The 20,643-nt window shown below is 33.9% G+C and overlaps 1 protein-coding gene across 2 annotated transcripts in view; it reads left to right on the top strand.

Moving 5' to 3' along the window:
• Positions 1-20,643, top strand: part of RASAL2 (RAS protein activator like 2) — a gene marked incomplete at both ends in the record, with an annotated part of 376,959 nt that overhangs the window by 112,321 nt on the left and 243,995 nt on the right. Inside the window, one exon of one of the 2 annotated variants that reach the window (XM_082834328.1) lies at positions 16,068-16,781. The exons of the other annotated variant lie outside the window; for it this stretch is intronic. Coding sequence (XP_082690454.1) covers positions 16,184-16,781 — 598 coding nt within the window. Of the gene's footprint in view, positions 1-16,067; positions 16,782-20,643 lie in introns of those variants that run through there. 2 annotated transcript variants of the gene reach the window in all.

The raw sequence follows: 20,643 nt of genomic DNA, 5'->3' as shown, positions 1-20,643 counted from the left end.
GTACAAGTGTTTCAACTGTTTTGTTTGTATATTTTTAGTGGTAAAAATTGAGGCAGGAGTAATATGACTTTTACTTTTGACCCTAAGATTCTTGGGCAATTTTATAAACCAAATGAAGGCTAATTTTTTAAAAATTGCTTTTTTTCTATAGCATCCTGTTTTTCTTTAATGAAGGCAAATATCTGCATGAATCATTTTGAGAGCAGTAATAAGAGGGCTTATTATTTATCTTAAAGCTCAAAGTTAGGGCTTCCCTGGTGGCGCAGTGGTTGAGAGTCCGCCTGCCGATACAGGAGACACGGGTTTGTGCCCTGGTCTGGGAAGACCCCACATGCTGCGGAGCGGCTGGGCCCATGAGCCATGGCCACTGAGCCTGCGCGTCTGGAGCCTGTGCTGCGCAATGGGAGAGGCCGCAACAGTGAGAGGCCTGCGAACCGCCAAAAAAAAAAAAAAAAACTCAAAGTTACATTTCCTGGATTAAAAAAAAAAATTATTTGTTTGACATTTTCAAACTTCCTAAAGCTGTGGATTGATATCTTTCATCAAATATGGAAAATCCTTAGTCATTACCTTTCAAACAATACCTGTCTTCATTCATTCTTCTTTTGGGGGCTCCAATTTAACGTGTTAAACATTCTCCTTGTAACTTCTAGGTCTCTTTACTCCTATATTTTTACTCCTGAATACTTTCTATATTTTTATGTTTTTCATGTTTTTGTATTTCCATGCTTTCTTCTGGATAGTTTCCTCTGACCTAATTCTCTCTTCAGCAGTATCTAGTAGTTTTTCTGAGATCTAGGACTTCTATTTAGTTCTTTTTCTGATCTACTATGACATTTTTATAATTTGCAATGTTTTGCTAAATCTCAAAGCTTGGATTTTATTGTCCTGTATATTGTAGGCATGTAATTATATAAACTTGGTTTTGCAATTCAAGTCCATACCTCTATTAATGACTCTGTTAGATATGTATGTTTTTATTATCTGTTGGTTTTACTTGTTTGTGCTCATGATTTATTGCCTTCTCATGTGCATTGTTATCTTTTATTTTGTGCTGAGCATTATATAGCATTAGAGTCCTTTATCTACAGAAATCCAGAAAGCTCTGCAACTAAATCTGTTTCATAACTGATTTATTGTCCAAACCTGCTGTGAAGTGACACAAAGCTATTTAATCTTATCCAACTTAGTGTAAATATTTGTACTTTTTGTGTCAGATTGATAACAGGGTGATGCCCCATACCCTACTGATGTAACAATACATGATATATGTACCATATTATCTTTCTAAAATGTGAAATCTTCCAAATTCTCAAACACATTTAGCCTGAAAGTTTAGATAAACAATAGTGGACCTATTTGAAAATTTATTTCTAGAAATAATTTGAGACTTGGGATAATGTTATATTTCTCTCAGTAAGATTTTTATTATTTCCTGCCAAACACCAAAGGTTCTAACAAACTGGAATAATCATATCCAATTTCAATTCTTGAGTTTTTTTTTTTTTTTTTTTTTTTTTTTGCGATATGCAAGCCTCTCACTGCCTTGGCTTCTCCCGTTGCGGAGCACAGGCTCTGGACGCACAGCCTTAGCGGCCATGGCTCACGGGCCCAGCCACTCCGCGGCATGTGGGATCTTCCTGGACCAGGGCACGAACCCGTGTCCCTTGCATTGCCAGGCGGACTCTCAACCACTGCGCCACCAGGAAAGCCCCCAATTCTTGAGATTTTTGATGAGCTAACCTAAAAGAGTAAAAGCCAAGCTCTTTACAAATCTGGTTTACTTGTAATTCACTTTAGTCCTAGGGTGACTCTTTGGAGTCCCAGTCCAAAGTGGGCTAAAGAGAAGGAGATTAGTAACCTGGGTTTCCAACCCTGTCTTTCCCTGGTCTCTGACTTTTTATCTCTTTAGACCCTTTGCCTATTAACAACATAGCTCAGTTTCTCAGGACCTCTTTTTGGTAGCAAAGACTTTCAAGTAGGAACTGCTTCCAGTGCCAGGCTTACTCCTCTGGATTGTTGTCTCATTCAGGTACTTCCTCACCATGGTTAGTTGTTTTATAACATGAAATCTTTGGTAGGTCTTGGAACCAGGAATGGGATCATTAACCCAATTGTCTCAGTTCAGGTTCTCATTATTTTACTTCCAGTTATATTCTAGCTGGTCTCTCTCCATTGAGCCATGTCCCTTGCCATCTAACTTCCTGACCATTATTACCAGAAGTAGCTTTCTAAAAAAACCCAAACACAATCACATTACTAGCTCACTTAAACTTTTTTAGTAGCTCTCATTATTTATAAGATGAAGAAAAAAAGTGTCTCACTAGTCCTCCCTTGGCCTACCTCTACAGTAGTGTTGTCTCCCATTGCCTTTCTCTTTGTACTCTGTATGCTAATCTTTGCCTGAAATATTTTATGTCTTTGTATTTTTGCCTGTACTTTTCTCTTTGCTAGGAGTGCCTTTCTTCTACCCTCAAACACTGTCCCCTTGACGTGAAGAACTTCTTATCCTTTAAAACCTGGGAAAATTGTTGTTTTTTTTTCTGTAGAACTTTCTTCATGTATTCTCTTATCACCTCATTTTCCACAGAGTAGACTGTGGTTTCCATTTTGTCCCTATTATATTCCATATGTAGTTAATACTTTTGGACTAACCAACCTATCTTAGCAGTTATTAGTGTCCATGTCTGTTTCTCCTTACTAGACTCTAAGGTCATTGAGGGGATATAGAATGCATTGTAACTTATGCCCATTCCTTAGCCTAACTCTGAGAATACAATATGTGCCTTAAAAATGTCTGCTGAAGTAATTGAATGAATGTTTTGACCTGAGCAGTATTGTAAAATCTTTCTCACTTGGTATTCATAATGAACTATAAAATGAGGAAGTACATTATATAGTTTCTAGAGTTTTATCTTGTAGAATTCTAGTATCCTGTTACATGTTGAGATGATCTACAGTTTGGAAAAGGATGTCTAAAAGTCCCTGTAAAATTTTGGAGGTCACCAAAAACTGGCAGAGTACATGTTCAACTAGTTCAGTTCATCATAAGGTAGTAGGCATTCAGAAAGTGTTTGTCGAATGAGTGAATTACAAAAGAACTCACCCAACAAATAATATGGTGAACCATATAATAAGTTGAAATAACTAAACAAATATAAACATAGCATTTTCAGATTGCTGTCTGTATGGTTCTTTTATGTGAATTCTATGACCTACTAAATGTCTCATGCCAATTAGCCCATATAGGAACTGGTACTAGGATATGGCAGCAGTATAAGAAATAATCCCAAGTAGGGCATTTGAAGAACTGCATATCTTTTTGTGTGTGTGTGTGTGTGTGTGGTTTGGTAATTTTTAGGTTTATTTTATTTTTTTTTAACTTCTTATTTTCTATTGGAGTATAGCCGATTAACGATGTTGTGATAGTTTCAGGTGCACAGCAAAGCAATTCAGCCAATGTATACATTCTCCCCCAAACTCCCCAAGAACTGCATATCCTTGTTGGTTGCTAATAGCCTGAGGGAAAGGATGACTAGGAGAAATAAAGATATTTAACATTATTACTCACATGCTTGAGGTCTGTATGGCTGCCATTAAGAGGTGATGGCCCATCACACTTACAGGTAAGATACAGTTTGAGTGATGTAGCTTGAGTTTTTGTTTTTTTGTTTTGTCTTGTTTTTTAAGTATGAAACATACCATGAAAGAATAGGAATAAAAAAAATGGGAAAGCGTTGATTTTTAGCTGACAGAAAAAAATGTTGACAATAACTATATAATTGTAATTTAAAAAGCTTAGGAAATTGAGATTTTATTTAAGTGTAGGAATTATGTTGATATTTATATTGACAAACAGTTGTAGAACATTGCTACTAGTTGTGAACTATACTACTTAAGAGTGATGTGGTAAATTTCTGGATGTAAATCCTAGGAGAATTATAGTAATAACACAGACCTATGTAAAAGAGAAGCCTGAGGAATTATCTCATGTAGAGCATCAAATAGGTGTTGGCTTTTATGAAATGCATGAGATTTTATAAAATTCCTGTATGAACTAAATGAGAAAATGAGATCAGACTTGGAAAGTGACCATCTAGCTAGGCTTCTCATTTTTGATGGAATTTTCATTATTTTGATCCAGAGTATCAGCTCCTTTGTTCTTGTTCCAGAATGTGGTTGGTTCACTGAAGATAAAGGCAGAGTCTGATGAAGAGGAGCTTGGGCTTCTTTCCATTACCCAGACTATATCTCAATAGAATTTACTGAGTATATGGTTGTCATCACTAATTCCTTATTTGCCTAATGATGTCGCTGTACTTTCAAACACAGATGCAAAGTATGGGAGGAATCTTTTACTTTCAGTTGATTAATGTCAATACTGCTTGTTAAAGGCCCTTTGAGATTAAGGAATTTCAGCTCCATTAATACAGGAATAACCTGACAATCCTGTATTTCCAGGGACCAAATACTTCAGGTTTTCCAACTCCTGTCAGAACAGTACAACTTGGTGGAGGCTCTCCCTAGTGCTAGGATTGGCCTAGCTCAAGGTTACCTTTCTTCTTGGAATTAGACCTCTTTGAAAGGTAGTCTCTCCTACTTCATCTACTGTCTTTATCATTTTTTTTTTGAGTCATGCTGAGGGTGATATATCTGACTTAGACTGTTATATAAACCTTTAAATAGCATAGTTTTGAAATATTTGAGTTTCACTTTTGCAATAAGAATTATATTTAGACATAATCACTTTGGATTTAATTTCCTCTTCTTTTTCTGGTATCCTAGGTGGAAGCTTAGGTTACTGATTTTAGATCTTTCTTCTTTACTAATATATGCATTCAGTTTCCCTCTAGGTACTTCTTTGTTACACCCCACACATTTTGATGTCTTATTTTCATTTCCATTTAGTTCAAAATTTAAAAAAAAATTCTCTTGAGATTTCTTCTTTGAGTATTGTTTAATCTCCACATATTTTCAAAATTTCCAGCTATCTCTCTGTTACTGATTTCCAGTTTATTCTTCATGGGTCTGGGAGCATACATTGTATGATTTCTAGTTTTTCAAATTTGTCAAGGTATGTTTTATGGCTCAGACTGTGATCCATCTTTTTGAATGCTGCATGTGAGTTTGAAAAGAATGTGTATTCCATTGTTGGATGAAGTAATCTATAGGTATTAATTATACCTGGTTGATTGATGGTGCTGTTGAGTTCAGCTGTGTCTTACTGATTTTCTGCCTACTGGATCTGTCCATTTCTCATAGAAGGGTGGTTGAAATCTCCAGCTATAATGGAGATTCATCTATTTCTCCTTGCAGATTTTACCTCATGCAGTTTGACACTCTGCTGTTAGATGCATATATATTAAGGATTCTTATATTTTCCTAGGGAATTGACTCTTATCATTACATAAGCCTTTATCTATCCTTGATTCTTCTCCTTGCTCTGGATTCTGCTCTGTTTGAAATTACTGTAGCTACTTTAGCTTTCTTTTGATTAGCATGTTATATGTTACATGTGTTAGCATACTACATCTTTTTCAATCCCTTTATTTTTAATATATTTGTGTCTTTATATTTAAAGCAGGTTTCTTGTAGACAACATATAGTTGGGCCTTGTGTTTTGATCCCCACTGACAATCTCTATTTTTGTTTGTTTGTTTGTTTGCGGTACGTGGGCCTCTCAGTGCTGTGGCCTCTCCCGTTGTGGAGCACAGGCTCTGGACGCGCAGGCTCAGCGGCCATGGCTCACGGGCCTAGCCGCTCCGCGGCATGTGGGATCTTCCCGGACCAGGGCATGAACCCGTGTCCCCTGCATCGGCAGGCGGACTCTCAACCACTGCGCCACCAGGAAAGCCCTCTGTCTTTTAATTGGTGTACTATTTAGACCATTTATGTTTAAAGGGATTTTTGATATAGTTGGGTCAATATCTATTATATTTGTTACTGTTTTCTAATTGTTGCTCTTGTTCTTTGTTTCTGTATTTGTCTTCCACTTTTTTTGCCTTTTGTGATTTTAATTGATTATTTTATATCATTCTATTTTTTTCTTTCTTACTTTTTAAAAAAAGTTTTTAAGTATTTGCCCTAGAATTTGCAATATATATTTACAGTTAATCCAAGTCCACTTTCAAATGATACTATATTGTTTCCCAGGTAGTGCAAGTACCTTATAATAATAAAATATTCCTAATTCCTTCCTTTGGCATCCCCAATTTTGGTGCTTAGCTAAGTCTACCTTAGTACAAGCTGCTTGGTTATTTATCAGATGTACAATGCCGATATTTATTTCAGGTTATCAGAATGTTGTTCATTTTCCAAGTATATGTTCATTAAAGAACGTATATAACTTGTTGAGTGCTTGTAGTTATCTTTTTATGCTTTTTAAAGATTTTTTGCAAACAGTGATGCCAAAATTTTTCTTAAAAATAATTTTTAAGAAAACCTAGAAAAGCCAGATAATGGTTTCTGCATCAACTAAATTGACATTTCTGGAAAAAAATTTCTTAACAATTAAAGCAATATTTCCTGCCTCCCTTTTGCCCTCTCCTCATTTCACAGAATTCTTTTATTTTTCCTTGGTTCAGGGAAAACAACTCCCTGGAGTATATCTGACTATCTTCTTTCCCCTGTCCCCCTCCCCCATCGTGTATTTTAATGTGATCTTCCTGGTATCAGAGAAAATGTTAAACTCAAATAGGTGATCACTGACCCTTCTTACTACTAGTCTGAAGTTAGGTGCTTTTAGTTTAGATCTTTCTCAGATTTTATTAATGAATTCAACAAATATTTATTGAGTGCCTATCATATGTCAAGCATTGAGAACTCTGTGGACAATAAAACAGACATGGAAATGATAGTTTTGTGGGTAAAACAGTCATTGATTAATAATCTCACAAGGAAATATCCAAATATATCTATAATTGTAATAGGGAGATACATGGGACTGTAAATGCCTATAAAAGGAGATTTGACCTAGTCAGGGAGGTCAGGAAAGGCCTCCCTCAGGAAGTGGTAACACTTGAACTGAAATGTGAATTATGAGTAGGCAATGATGAGGAGAGAAAGATCCTTCCGTGTAGAGGGAGCAGTGTGGGCAAGAGCCCTATGGCGGGGAAGGAGAGTAGCTGGTATGAAGGACCAAAAGGTTTCAAGGGAGGCTGAAGGGGTGGGATAGGTAGGGACCAGCCTTTGTTGAGGAATTTTGGTTTGTTTTGTGTTGTTTTCATAAGAGTATTGGGAAGCAATTGAAAGGTTTTAAACAGTATGCAGTAAATTTGTATTCTGAAAAGATTATTCTGACTATAGTGGGAATGATGGTTTGCAAGGGGCTGTAGTAGATGTAGGTAGACTAATTTAGGAGGCTGTTATAATCTAGGTGAGAAATGATAGTAGGTTGATTTAGAGGAAATGGTGAGAAGTAGATAGATTAAATAATACTTAGGAGGGAAAATCAGTGAGTCTTATGGAATTGATATTAAATGGTAAGAGAGGGAGAGGACTAAGGTTTGGGGTCTGTACAGTGGAGTGGATGCGGTGCTTTTTATTAGAATAAGCAACACTGGAATGAGACCAGATTTTAAAGGAAAGATCACAGGTTAAGTGTTATACATTTTCAATTTGAGAGGCCACAAATTGTCAAATTGAATATATGAGTATGTTACTCAAAGGAGACAAGGTCTGAACTGGAGGTATAAGTTGCTGTGGTAACTGTGAATGATGATGTGCATGGTGAGAATATGGAGAAGGGGGTGCCTAGGACCCAATTTGAAGAACTAACATTTAGAGACTAGATAGAGAAGAATGCACCTCAAAGAAGACAGAAAAGGTGTGACCAGAGAGGTCAGAGGAAAAGCAGAAGTTTTTTTTTTTTTTTTAAAAAGACTTTAATAATGGCATTAGGAGTCATCTATGTTTTTGTTTTCATTTTACAGTGTTTTCTTATTAAAAAATTATTATCAATTCCAGAAGTTGTCTGTTAAAAATAATCTTTATTTAGTGCTTTTAGACATATCTTTGTCTCTTAAATGAAAAGCAGTTGTGTACGTGTCAGGTGTGTCTTTGAGTTCTACTACTTAGAAGGGAGGTAGTTTTTGCCACAGGAAGTGTTTCATCGGGAAGCAGATGTGCTCCAGTGATAGGAGATGGGAAGGGGATGTTTTGTTATTAATTACTTAGCTTTGTATAAACAAAGACTTAGTATTTTTAAAAGATGTCTTCTTCTGGTTTATAGAAATTAATCCTATTTTTAAAGTTTTTCATGAGTTGATCTAAGAGGTATGTACTCTCTTTTCTGATAACAGAACTCCAGAACTCTTTGTTAATTGTAACATGTGTTATGTCTTCTATTATAAAAGAGCATGTGGGATTTATAGTATAGAATTTCATTATAGAAAAGGTGTGTCTTAAGAAAGGAAGTGGTGGCAGACTAGTATTTGTAAACTGAGAAAGCTCAAGTTTTGCCTTTTTATCTCCACTTGCTTCCCTTAGTTGAAATAAATTTTAAAAAGCCATTTTAATGAGAAACTGATATCCTATTTTAACCTTTAAAAAAGAAAGAATTTTAGCATTTAAACGAAATAACACTATAATGTCTGGCCTTAATGTCACAATTATGCTCTGTAAGCCTAAATTTCTCAGCTACGTTCTGTGGATCGTAATTTGGAAAATGCTAATTTAAAGAGGTTTTGGAATCCTGAACTGGGAATTAGGATACACCTGTGTTCTTCCTTTTGTTTGTTTGTTTTGTTTTTTGCTGTTAACTAAGTAGTCATGGACAAGTTCTTTTCTCTGGTCTTGTTTGCTTATATGAAAGAGTTGGTTAAGTTAATCTGTGATGACTTGTTTAGTTTTCTATTCTCTAATTCTGATTCTGTGGGTTAACATTAAGGCTTCCTTTTTCACTCTGGGTAGATTTAAAAATATATTTATTTAGGGACTTCCCTGGTGGTCTAGTGTTAAGACTCCATGCTTCCAATGCAGGCGGCGTGGGTTCGATCCCTGGTCAGGGAACTAAGATCCCACATGCTGTGTGGTGTGGCCAAAATAATAATAATAATTTAAATTTTCTGCATTCAAAAGGAATAAAAATACCCACTTGTTGTAAAATTTCATATATTACAGAAATTAATAATATAAAAAAATCTCCTGTAGTAACAAAAATAACAACAGATTTTATTATTGTTAAAAAAGAAAATATTTAAAAGAAATAGCAACAGATTTTTCTCTCCGTGCATATTCCACCATGTACATACTAATGTATTAATGATAATCTTCAGTAAAAGTGGGATCATGATCTACTTTTTTATAGTATATATTGCTTTTCTACCTTATCTCTTAGACCTCTTACCACATAAATTTCTGTTTAAGTTTTTTCTTACTATTATGACTATAGTATATACTTAACAATTAAAAAATAAAACTTTAAGGATCTAAGGTGATTTCTCAGTTGTACTCCTCACAGGCATCACTCTTTAAAAATGTGTGTCTTTGTAGCTCACCCTAATATATGTGTTTGTTTTTACATAGTTCTGTACTGTGATTTATTTGTCACTCTCCTATAGATGGTCATTTACATCTTCCTCCCTTGCTTCCTTCCATTAAAAAAATGCTGCAGTTCATAAAGTGCAGAAGATTGTTCAGTTTTTAATTGTGCTTTATTTATATGTTGTAGATAGTCTTTGCTGTCTCCAAGGAAGAGGTTTGGATTACTGTATATTTGATTCTCAGTACACTACCATGAGCTAAGTCTCTATGTGATGTATATGCTCTCACAGAATATTTCAGGCAAATGTTCTCACTTTACGCTCAATCCCAATACAATTTTTTTATTTTGGTGAACTTGACTGAATCTTATGGGAGCCTTGAGAATTCCATTAGTCCTTTTATTTAAAAATCTGTCTGTAGTTTTTTATTCACAATTTGGCCCATGAATCAGCATAGGTATCACCTAGGAACTGGGTAGAAATGTAGAATCTCAGGCCCTCTCCCACATGTACTAAAGCAAAATCTACATTTTAATTCAATCTTGTGGTGATTCATCTACATGTTACAACGTGAGAAGCACCAATTTAGAAGCAGATCTGTTGCATTACCTTTTTATGCTTGGTCCTCTATGCCCACATCATGAGTTTGATCCTTTGGTTCTTATTGTTCTGATATAGAGAGGAGGAAGAAAAGAAAAAAATGAAAAGTTTAAACTAAAGAGTGGAATTTACTAAGGATAAGAGCTATTTCCCCTCTGCTTTTATTGTGCCTTTCAATGGTAAGGTCTCCTGTTGATTTTTACCTGTTTTTTTACCATACCAGTTATATGGAAAAGAGAAAATATAGTCAGTTCTACTATCATGCTTGGTTTTGTTTTTGTTTTTGGTGTTTTAAAAATAAAATTATTTTTTTATTATTATTTTTATTACATGTTTTATTACATGTTTTTAAAAAATTCTTTAAATTAAATTTTATTTTATATCACGCTTATTTTGAAAATGAGGATTTGTACCATATGATTGATAGTAGGGAACAATTTGAGCATTACATGAATTTTGTGTTTGCTTATGTGCCATTTGTTTGAGAAACGTTAGCTGAATACAGAAAACTATATCCAAGTAAAGCATCGTGTTGTAGCAAATACTGAAAGGCATACATCTCGACCAACTACTGGCTGCCTCAGTTCCCCATACTTGTTATGAGCCACATCCATCCACTTAAGTGTTATAGCTGTCCTTCAGATTTCAGATAACCCTCCTTCCATCACTTCACAAAAACACAAAAGCTACAACCCTTCTGATGCCCACTGCAAACTTCAGGGTTTTTTCAAAGTAGCGTGCTATATTTATTTTGGCATTTAGGTGTTTCTTAACTAACCTGTGTAAAATGGTCTACAGTTTTTATTAGCTTCTTATCTTTTTTTATGTGTCATTGTTTCTGAACGTTGCTTCCCAACCCCACTTCCTCATAAGTCTTGAAGTTTTATTATGCAATTTTGTATAGTGTGATGATTTTTAGAAATGCATGTCACATTATAGCAGAATTGAGTATAACAATAGAATCTCAAGATTAAGAGAATCTCAAAAGAAATTGTTTCCATCCCTTATGCCTTAGACATGGTTCAAAATTCCCTTACAAATCACTTCCCTAACATTCTGTGGACCCCCCTTCCTAATGTCAGTCTTTCCTAGTCAACTGGCAGTTCCAAGAGGGCAGGGACAGTGTTCTATTCTTTTTTGTTCCTCTAGTATTTTTTTTTAATAAATTTATTTATTTTTGGCTGCGTTGGGTCTTCGTTGCTGCACGCAGGCTTTCTCTAGTTGTGGCAAATGGGGACTACTCTTCATTGCGGTGCACTGGCTTCTCAGTGTGGTGGCTTCTCGTTGCAGAACACAGGCTCTAGGCGCGTGGGCTTCAGGAGTTGCGGCTCGCGGGCTCTAGAGCGCAGGCTTAGTAGTTGTGGTGCACAGGCTTAGTTGCTCCGCGACATGTGGGATCTTCCCCGACCAAGGATCGAACCCGTGTCCCCTGCATTGGCAGCGAATTCTCAACCACTGCGCCACGAGGGAAGCCCCTCTAGTCTTAATACAGTGCCTGATACATGGCAGGTACTCAATAACAATTTAAAATATGGCTCTATGTGAATATAAGTACTTGTATGTTTATTTAGAGAATTCATATGTTTCTTTTGACTTAGCAACAGAGTGGTTCTTAAAGCTGTGCTTTAAATATTACAGATTTATATTAAGAAAATTAATAATAATTAGTTGATACTTGAGATGGCAGTAATGTTCTTGTTATGACACTTCAATCAGCAGCCAATTTTTATATTAGGATTCATAATGAATGTGGTAGTTCAGTGGCACTAGTGTCATTGTTTCTAATTTTAAAAATTATAAAACCTGTGAATATTTTCTTAAAAATTATAAATTCATTATATATATTTAATAAAATTCAGAAAACGAAGTGTCAAGTTGTCTTATATTCAGATGAAAGATAAAACTTGGAGAAATAACTAACATAAATGATGTTAGGCTTTCATAATGATAGAAGATAATTTGAAGCATTTGCCAAATCCACCTTTAACCAACTGTGAGAGAGGTGAATCTCTTCATTTCTTTGATTATTCCTACTTAGAGACTGTCACTTCTTCAATCTATAGTTCTTTTGCTTTCTGATTTTGCTTGAATGTTTTTCTGTGCTGTTTATTATTTTCCATTTCCATATTCCTTAAATAGGGAAGTTTATGGTTAGAAGAATTGTAGTAGTTCCTTAGAAACTATGGCAGTTATTTTTATGTTACCTATTTAGTGTGTAAAAGTATTTTCTCATTTAACATTGAGTCTCTGAATTTTACAGTGTTGATTATGGGGCTCAAGTTCTACTCCTGTGGTGCAACTTTTCTCAAAATTGTAGTTTTAATTTAATTTTTCACTGAGGTATTTTAATAGGGTGATCTTGATTAAGTTCCCTCTCATGAAACCTGTGAAACTAGATACTTTGTTATATGTATTACTCAAAAGATACTCTGAAATAGTATTAATAATATTACATGTAATATTAATAATATTACATTATTAATAATAAAAATATCTTACAGACCCAAAGGAAGTAGTTTGAAATTTAAAAAAATTTTGCTTGTGTAATGTCTTATTTTGATGAAATTTCAAACCTATAGAAAATTTGCAGGCGTACAAGAAACTCCCATATACCCTTTACCTAGATTCAATAATTGTGTACAGTTTGCCCCATTTTTTTGGTCATATTTTATCTACCTTTACATGCATAGTTTTTTCCTTGAGTCATTTGAGAGTAAATTGGAAACATCATGACTCTAGATCCCTAAATACTTCAGTGTGAATTTCCTAAGAATTAGAACATTTTCTTTCATAATCAAAATCAGGAAGCTTAATGTTGGTATGGTTCTATTATCTAATCCATACTCCATATTAAAATATTGTCAATTGTCCCAATAATGTTCTTTATAGCTTCTCCCCCCCACTTTAGGATCAAATCCAAAATTATGCATTATTTTTAATTGTTTCTCCTTAGTATCCTTTGATTTACAACAGTTCTATTGCCTTTCTCTGATTTTCTTGACCTTGACATTTTTGAAGCAAAGGATACAGTTATTTTGTAGATCTTCTTTAATTCAAGGTTATCTGATGCTACTTGTGATTAAATTTAGGTTATGCAATTTTTTTTTTTTTGGTCAGGAAAAAATCACAAGCTATTCTTTCACAGTTCATCATATCAGGAGTTGCATAATATTGGTTTGTTCCAGTATTGGTATGTCTGTCTGTCTGTCTGTATGTATTCATTCATCCATTCATTCATCCTCTTCAATGTATTTACTCCTTTCCTCAAGCCTAAAATACACAGAAAGTGCTTTCAGAATTGCTAACCCATTACACTGGATAAGTAAACTTACTAACTAGAGTACAGTATTTACAGTTTTTTAAGGTAAAATTTAATTAAGGAAAAATGCATAAATCTCAAGGGAACAGTTGGATGAATTTGACAAATAAACACACCCATACTCACATGTACATCAAGACTTAGAAAGTTTCCATCACCCCAGAAAGCTTCCTGGTGTCCTTTTCTTGTTAGTAATGCCTCTACCCCTGACAACTGCATTCCTGATTTTTTCCCCCATTGTAGATTAGTTTAGCCTGTTTTAAAACTCTGTAGAAATGGAATCATATGGTATGTGCTCTTTTGTGTCTAGTTTCTTTTGTTGGCATAATATCTGTGGTATTCATTCACATTGTTTTGTTATTAGTAGTTTATTCTTTTTATAGCTGAGTTGTATACCGTTGTATGAAAACATCACAATTTGTTTATCCATTCTACTGTGATGGATATTTGGGTGGTTTTCAGTTTATGGGTATCACAAATAAAGCTGCTGTGAAGATTGAAGTACAAGTTTGTGTATTTTCATTTTTCTTGAGTAAGTGCCTGTGAGTGGAACTGATGTGCATTGGGTAGATGTGTGTTTATCTTTGTAAAAAAATTTTGTCACGTTTGTTCCATAGCAATTGTATCATTTCATACTAATTTTAGTACTAATTATGAGATTTCTGGTTGCTCCACATCCTCACCAACGTCTGGTGTTATTAGCCCTTTAAGTGTTAGCCATTTTGGTGAATGTGAGTGATATCTCATTATGGCTTTAATTTGCATTTCTCTAAATCCTAATGAGGTTGAGTACTTTTTCCATATGCTTATTGACCATTCATATAGCTTTCTTTATGAAGGATTTGTTCAGCTCTGTCTGCCTACTTTTAAAAATTGGGTTTTCATTTTATTAATAAGTTGTAGGAGTTCTTTATACCTTGGGGTACAAATTGTGAGATGTTTGTATTGTGTATATTTTCTCCCATTTTGTAGGTTGCTTGTTGATTTCTTAATATGTCTTATTAGACATATTAAGGTTTTGATTTTTATGAATTCATATTTATTAATGTTTTCCTATCATTGTTATTACATTTTGTACTCTAAGAAATCTTTGCTTACCTTCAGTTCACAAAAATATTCTCTTGTGATTTCTTTTACAAGCTTTATCATTTTATATTTTACATTTAGGTTTATTTTCCATCACAGATTAGTTTTTGTGGATTGTGTGATGTGCCATAAATAGAGATTAGAATTTAATGTTTATTGTTTTTCTCTTTATGCAGATTGACATTTCTAAGTATTTTTTTAAAACAAGGGAAAATTTTACAATTGTAATACACTCTAGTTTGATATATTATGCTTTTGGGAAAGCCAAGTTCTTCAAAACTTCTTTAATATAGAAATGTGTAAATTTACAGACTATATAAACAAACGAAGATGAGATTATTGCTTTATGATAATGGAAATAACGAGAACATTTTAATATGTTTCAAAGAATAGGTATGTTACCAACTTTACTATTTGGCAGTAATAAGAAAGAGACTTAGTGTAAGAACTGTTTTTCATTGTATATATTCTACAAATAAATGGATGGTTTTTTAGTTTTCCACATGAAATCATCATTTTTTTATACAACTTGCAAAGTGATTTGATTGCCGTGTTATATCTCTTTTATTGGTGGTCTAAAGTCTGTCAGGTTTTCCATTCGAAACCCCTATTTTCAGGAGTTTATGAGCAGACAGTTGAAAAAAAAATTAACCAGCCAAAAACTTGGCATTCATTATCTTGGTTCAATATAAGGTACTTGCTTTAACAAAATTTTAGGTAGTCAGCTCTTTTTTTTTTAACTTGTAAATAGCACAAAGAGGAATAAAGGAATTTATTTGGTTAAATAGATAGGGAATATTTTTCCAGACAACTTATCCCAATTACATTTTCAAAGCAAACTTTTCCCTTCTAGAAATCATTTAAGTATGTACTTTCCTGTGTTCCAGTTTCCACAAGATGTTGCCTCAAGACTTTCCTTTTCCTTTGCTATAGTTCATAGCAAATATCCTCTATCCCTTTTTTTAAATCCATTTGTGCTTTTAAAATTCTCCCTAGTATGTTTACATTAAAAATAGCTTTATATTTTGACATTCTTTTGTCCATTTTTCCTCATCTTTGCAATGCCTACTTGCACAAAACAGTATATGACTTTACCTATTAGTTTAAAAACAGTATTAACTTTGAGAGAAGTTGTGGTGTAAATAACAAGGATTTTCTTGAAATGCAAACTTTAAAAACTATTCTGAAGAGCTGTCACTTAGAGAGCAGGCTTTTAGGCAGATTTTTTTCTTCTTCTTCCGGAAAGTGTGGATGTCAGCTTGAGTACTTTCACAATCTGTTTTTAACCCAGTGTCATTCACATAGTGAACACTTAACTGCTATTGGTCCATAAAGGTGTTTGTGGCTTTTTTATCGCTTTCATTTCACTTCTCATTTTTTAAAAACACCATTTCCTGAAAACTCAGTGCAGAAATATAACGTACTGCAGGAAGCGAGATGATCTTCTTTTGCTGTATTATGAAGATAATTTGCTTCAGACAGGAGGTTTTTGGGTGCTTGCTGAAATTTCGGAGATCTGGGAAAATGGGGTAATAACATGACACCAGCTCTTAAGCAGCAACATCTGCTGTGGTTCAAAGCCGCACAAAGAAAGCTGCTTAAGCAGTTGAATGTTTTGGACTGCACGGACAAGTGTGGTTCAACTGCAAAGACTGCAGAGCAGTGGAAATTTAAAGTTTCGAGAAGTTGTTAAAAAATGGAGTCATGGAAGATGAGCATCTTTAGGAGACAAACATCACCGTGTCCTCCGAGCTATCGAAGATCTTTGTCAGAACCTGATTATGCACATTCAGAGATAGGAACAAGCGTAAAGAGTTATCCATGGTGTGGTCCAATGAAAAGCAAGAGGAAGAAAAATGAACAGGCTGTTTCCAATCTAGGAAAGCCACTGGGTGCTTATCGGTGGCAAACACATCCCAGCTTTAGGTGGAAAGGGGGCAAAAGGGAGCAATTGCAAAATAATAAAGGAGGCTTGGATGAACCACAACAAGAGGTCCTGCCAAAGATGGTTGGGGATAATGTTTCTTCCTCTGCTAATGAGGTCCTTGGAACATCAATGGAGAAGCAGAACCTGGTCAACACTCGGTCACTTCGGGTTCCATTCAGCAGATCTCTTTCAGAGCCAGAGCACCGCTGCAGTATCAGATTTGTTAGACGGTGGCCGACTTCAGTGGGGTCAATGGAGTCTGAGCAGCAGGGATATTTCATCCGTGGCATTTTCTCTACTCTTTCCAGTGGCTTCTCCAGGATGCTGAGTCTAAAAGGAGAATCAACCAATGAGCCAGTAAGAGAAGGTATATTGTGATGAATAAGGGGAAAGTGAGAGGGCTCAGATTTAATGACTGTTGGAATTTTAATATTTGTGTTTTATAATAAATCATTCTGTTTGCTCATTATAAACTAATTTACTTAATTAGTACAGTTTTTAGAAAGTAATAAACACTGTTTTAGAGACTCAATGAATGATAGTAATTAATAGTAAAAAATGGATTTAGAAGAAATTTTTTATTACATTATACTCTTGAACTCTATTTTGGGGCCTGTGTAAAACTATTTGTTTTGTTTTGTCTTTTACCCTTTTTCATCCCGTTGATCTACTTTTGTACATTAAATGCAATTTAGAGGGAGAAATTATCAAATCATCTTCTCCTGACAAAGTTGAGAATTAAAAGGCAGAATATCTACTATTATCTCTTCATAAAAATTGACAAATGTTATTAGAACTATTTAGAGCTGAAGTGTATTGATAGCTTTTAATAAGTGGGGCTTTTGATTTGCTCATGTCATAGTAATACACAATTTGAATGTGGAAGCAGAAGATGCAAATCTTGAATATTTCTTTAGATGACAAAATAGAAATTCGTGTTTGATGCGTTTCAGATAACAGAGTCTTCAACATTTAAAAAAACTCATTTAGGACTTGTTTAAATTTTAAAAAGTTTTATATTGAGATAGCATTTTAAACTACAAAAAGAACTTAAATTTTTATCTGATTGCCTTGGAAATGATTGACCTTATCTGATGAAGTATTCCAATTATGAGTTAGGACCTATGTTTGTTTTTTGTTTTTGAAAACCTTAACACTGAAACTTTTGAAAACCTTAACACTGAAACTTTACCTTATCTTTGTTATGAGATTGACCACATCAGCAGAAGTTTAAACTCTTTCTAAAACTGGGGGAATTGTTGAATAATTTTCTTATTGGAGTACAATTTAATTTCTTTAAAAATAATATAAGTGAAAAATTGAGTAATTTTTCAAATATATTTGTGCCAGAAATTCAGTATTTCTCCTAAACCTTGTCCTCCCTTAGATTTCCCTTTGCCCGATGAGTTTTAATTATACTATTAAGTAAATATGTTTTCTTCTTACCCTTGGCTTATAGATAATTACCAAAAGAATAAAGTCTTTCTTGATGTGCCTCTATTAACATTCTGCTAAAATTTTTGAAAGGCTAGGTTGTTGCATTTCCTTGGATACTAGTATGTCTATTTCCTTTCCAGGTGATCATAGGATGATCTAAGTAAAGGAGCATCAAAGGAAATAAAGAGTTTAAAAGAAATTCTTAGAATCAGTGCCTCTCAGTGATTAACATGTTTACATTTGACTAGAGAAGTCTATAGGTTTTTGAGGGTTTTTTGGTATTTGTATTTAAAAACATTTTTGGACTTTCGTAGTTAACTTTCAGTTTTTAGCAACTATGCCAACCTATTGGTAGCCCACTTATGTGTGAGGTGCTCTGAGAATGTGTCCCTGCTTCTTACACATTTATGGTCTACTTAAAGTGATATAAAATATTCTATATTTATTACTTCATAATATCTTATACATTCTAATCATATAATAATTATGCAAATGGAGGCTTAAACAGAGTTTAAGGTGCTATTGTAAGGGATTTCGGGTCCAGGAAGTAAAGAACAGTACATAGTGTTCCTACCAGTCAGATCAGCAGTTTTTATTTAGCAGTAACTATGATATCTCCTAAGTGCTTCACTAATGTAGAGTCAAGCTCTTAAGGCAGAAATACACTGTTTAATACAAAGACTGGAGCTAGTTCTTGTGTAGAGATTTCCTTTTCTCTTTGGGCGGTAGCTTCTACCCAGCCTAGAGTCTACGTAAGTGGTTTTCTAACTTTCTGCAGTTGTGAACCTTTCTTCATTTCTCATTCCCCACAGGGGAAAGAATACATTGATCCAGGAGACCTGAATTCTACTTCCATCCATGCCAATTCTCATTTTTGAAATTTAATCTCTGAATTTCTGTTTACACTTTTATGGGATAGTAATTTCTTTCTTACAAAGTGATAAATGAAATTTGGAAACACTATGTAAATTATAGTTTATGTAGCATTTATTCACAAATGCTGTGTGAGTAGAACGTGTTCTTATCAGAGTTGCTATTATAGTATTATGGCAAGGTGTGAAATTATTAAAATATAGATGTCTTTAAGAAAATCAATATATTTTAAAATTTGAAACCCACTAGTGTTTGTTACTTTTCTTGTTTGATAGGAATTGCAGCATATGAGGGGCATTAAATAATATAGTATGTACTTAAAACATTTAAAATAGTGTTTGGCACATAGTGGTTGTTCAGTGTATATATATATATATATATATTTTTTTTTTTTTAATGTGTTTTCATTGTTTTCAGTCAAAATGTTTTTTTCCATTTTTTTGAAGTATAGTTGATTTATAGTGTTCAGTATATATTTGATATTGTTTCTATTAAGAAAGTGAACTTATAGGGATATAGTTTTAAAAAAATAGGAAAGAGAAAGAGGATACCTGATCATTGAATTTGTTATAATTACCAAACGTAAATAAATTGTAATGTGCTAGTCTTAAATTCTGTGAATCTGAATCTGTTCTGAGCATGTGTATGTCTGAGTATATATAAGTAACAATTCTTTGTGTCATAGCTGAATACAGTTAATCTCATGCTTAAAGCAATGAAATATACCATACTCAGGATTACTAACCAATTGAAGAGGTAAAAGCTCAGAGGTTTCACTACTGTACTATGTTTAACCCTCCAGCTATACAGTATGTATTCCTTCACCTGCTACAATATAAAAAATAAAACTTGTGCTTCTTATAGCTAAAAGTAATTCCACCTGCTTTGGGCCCATGTCTAATGGTGTCTCCATGCTTGCAATAGTGGAAATAAATTGAAACACCCAATAAAAGAGGATTAACTAAACAGATTATGACATATAAAATCAACAAAATACCATATAGTCTACATAACTGTCACTTATTAGCTGTGTGAAACTCAGAAGAAACTATAAAATATAAATATACATGGGATGTAAACTATATATATCCCATGTGTATAACACTTAAAAGGAGAAATTACTGGGAAGCAATTTTATTCCTAAATTATTTTTCTTCCTCTGTCAGTAGGTATAGATAGGACTGAAAGCTTAAATAAAAAAAGTAGGAAAAGAAATTAAATATACCTTATGTAGTTCTCCTTTCTGGTTACAGTTAATATGTTGTCTTTATCTATAATGTCATAGTAATAACAATATCCTCTCTCCCCGTGTTACATTTTTAAAGACCTCCTAACTTAGGAATTAGAAAGCTTTACTTTTTTCTTCAAGGTAATTTTCTTTTAATAGTCTCATTCAAATTTAATCAACTTATTAATAAAAAATCTAATTCAAAAGGGCCTTATACATTAAATCAACAGACACTGCTCTTGGTACTGGGAACACAGCACATTATTTAATTAAGTAACTGGTGACTTCCTCACTTATTCTGGGAGTCAGTACCTAAATTAGAAAAAAAATAGAGTACTCAGTTCATAAGATGTACGTATAATACCTCAGATCTTGTCTGTCTATTTGCTTTATATCGTAATGAATTAAAAGAGACCTCTTTGCAAAATGCAGAGAAATATGTTCCTTTCCTGCCATTTCTCCTAAGAATCATTGCATTTCAGTATGCATAACCCCTACCCAGCTAGCAGTTTGTCACTCATCTGTTGCTTTTAAGCTGTCTTGCAGTTGTCAGTCCAACGTTTTGTCACTTATGATATTTATGATGTCTATTGTTAAGCAACTTTGAAGTTAATAAATATATTTTTTAAAACTTAGGCAATGAACTTTAATAATTTATGCTATTTACATGTAACTTTATTGTATTTAAAAT

Source organism: Leucopleurus acutus, assembly GCF_964270905.1.
Source record: "Leucopleurus acutus genome assembly, chromosome: 2".
In the NCBI taxonomy this organism is placed as follows: domain Eukaryota; kingdom Metazoa; phylum Chordata; class Mammalia; order Artiodactyla; family Delphinidae; genus Leucopleurus; species Leucopleurus acutus.
Note: the sequence above shows the minus strand (reverse complement) of the source record. Positions and strands in the feature narration are given on the sequence as shown.